The sequence below is a fragment of the Pseudomyrmex gracilis genome, unplaced genomic scaffold (genome assembly GCF_002006095.1).
Source record: "Pseudomyrmex gracilis isolate BER0280 unplaced genomic scaffold, ASM200609v1 scaffold_2380, whole genome shotgun sequence".
NCBI classification, from domain to species: Eukaryota; Metazoa; Arthropoda; class Insecta; order Hymenoptera; family Formicidae; genus Pseudomyrmex; species Pseudomyrmex gracilis.
Genome location: NW_018022964.1, coordinates 19,491 through 19,706, shown reverse-complemented (window position 1 = coordinate 19,706; position 216 = coordinate 19,491). Strand labels below are relative to the sequence as shown.

Here is a 216-nt window from a genome sequence, read left to right as displayed (position 1 = left end):
TGCTTGGCGTTCAGCCTTTACGGTAAGTGTATTTAAAGATCATTTTTTCTACGTGTCACAAAATAATGTTTTAATACAACAGAGACGCGTTACACGAAATTCGATTACGTGACGTAATAATATCGCTTAAACTCTTATGCGTAAAATATTGTAAAACTTTTNCAACGTTNGCGTAACATATTCCGCAAAAATCACATGNTTTTTTNNNAAANNANT

At 31.9% G+C, this 216-nt stretch overlaps 1 protein-coding gene across 1 annotated transcript in view; it reads left to right on the top strand.

The window, feature by feature from the left end:
* Nucleotides 1-3: 3 nt before the first annotated feature.
* Nucleotides 4-216, top strand: part of LOC109862788 (chymotrypsin-2-like) — a gene marked incomplete at its 5' end in the record, with an annotated part of 1,905 nt that continues 1,692 nt past the window's right edge. Inside the window, one exon of the mRNA XM_020442927.1 lies at nt 4-22. Within this exon, the coding sequence (XP_020298516.1) occupies nt 4-22 (19 nt within the window). The remainder of the gene's footprint in view (nt 23-216) is intronic.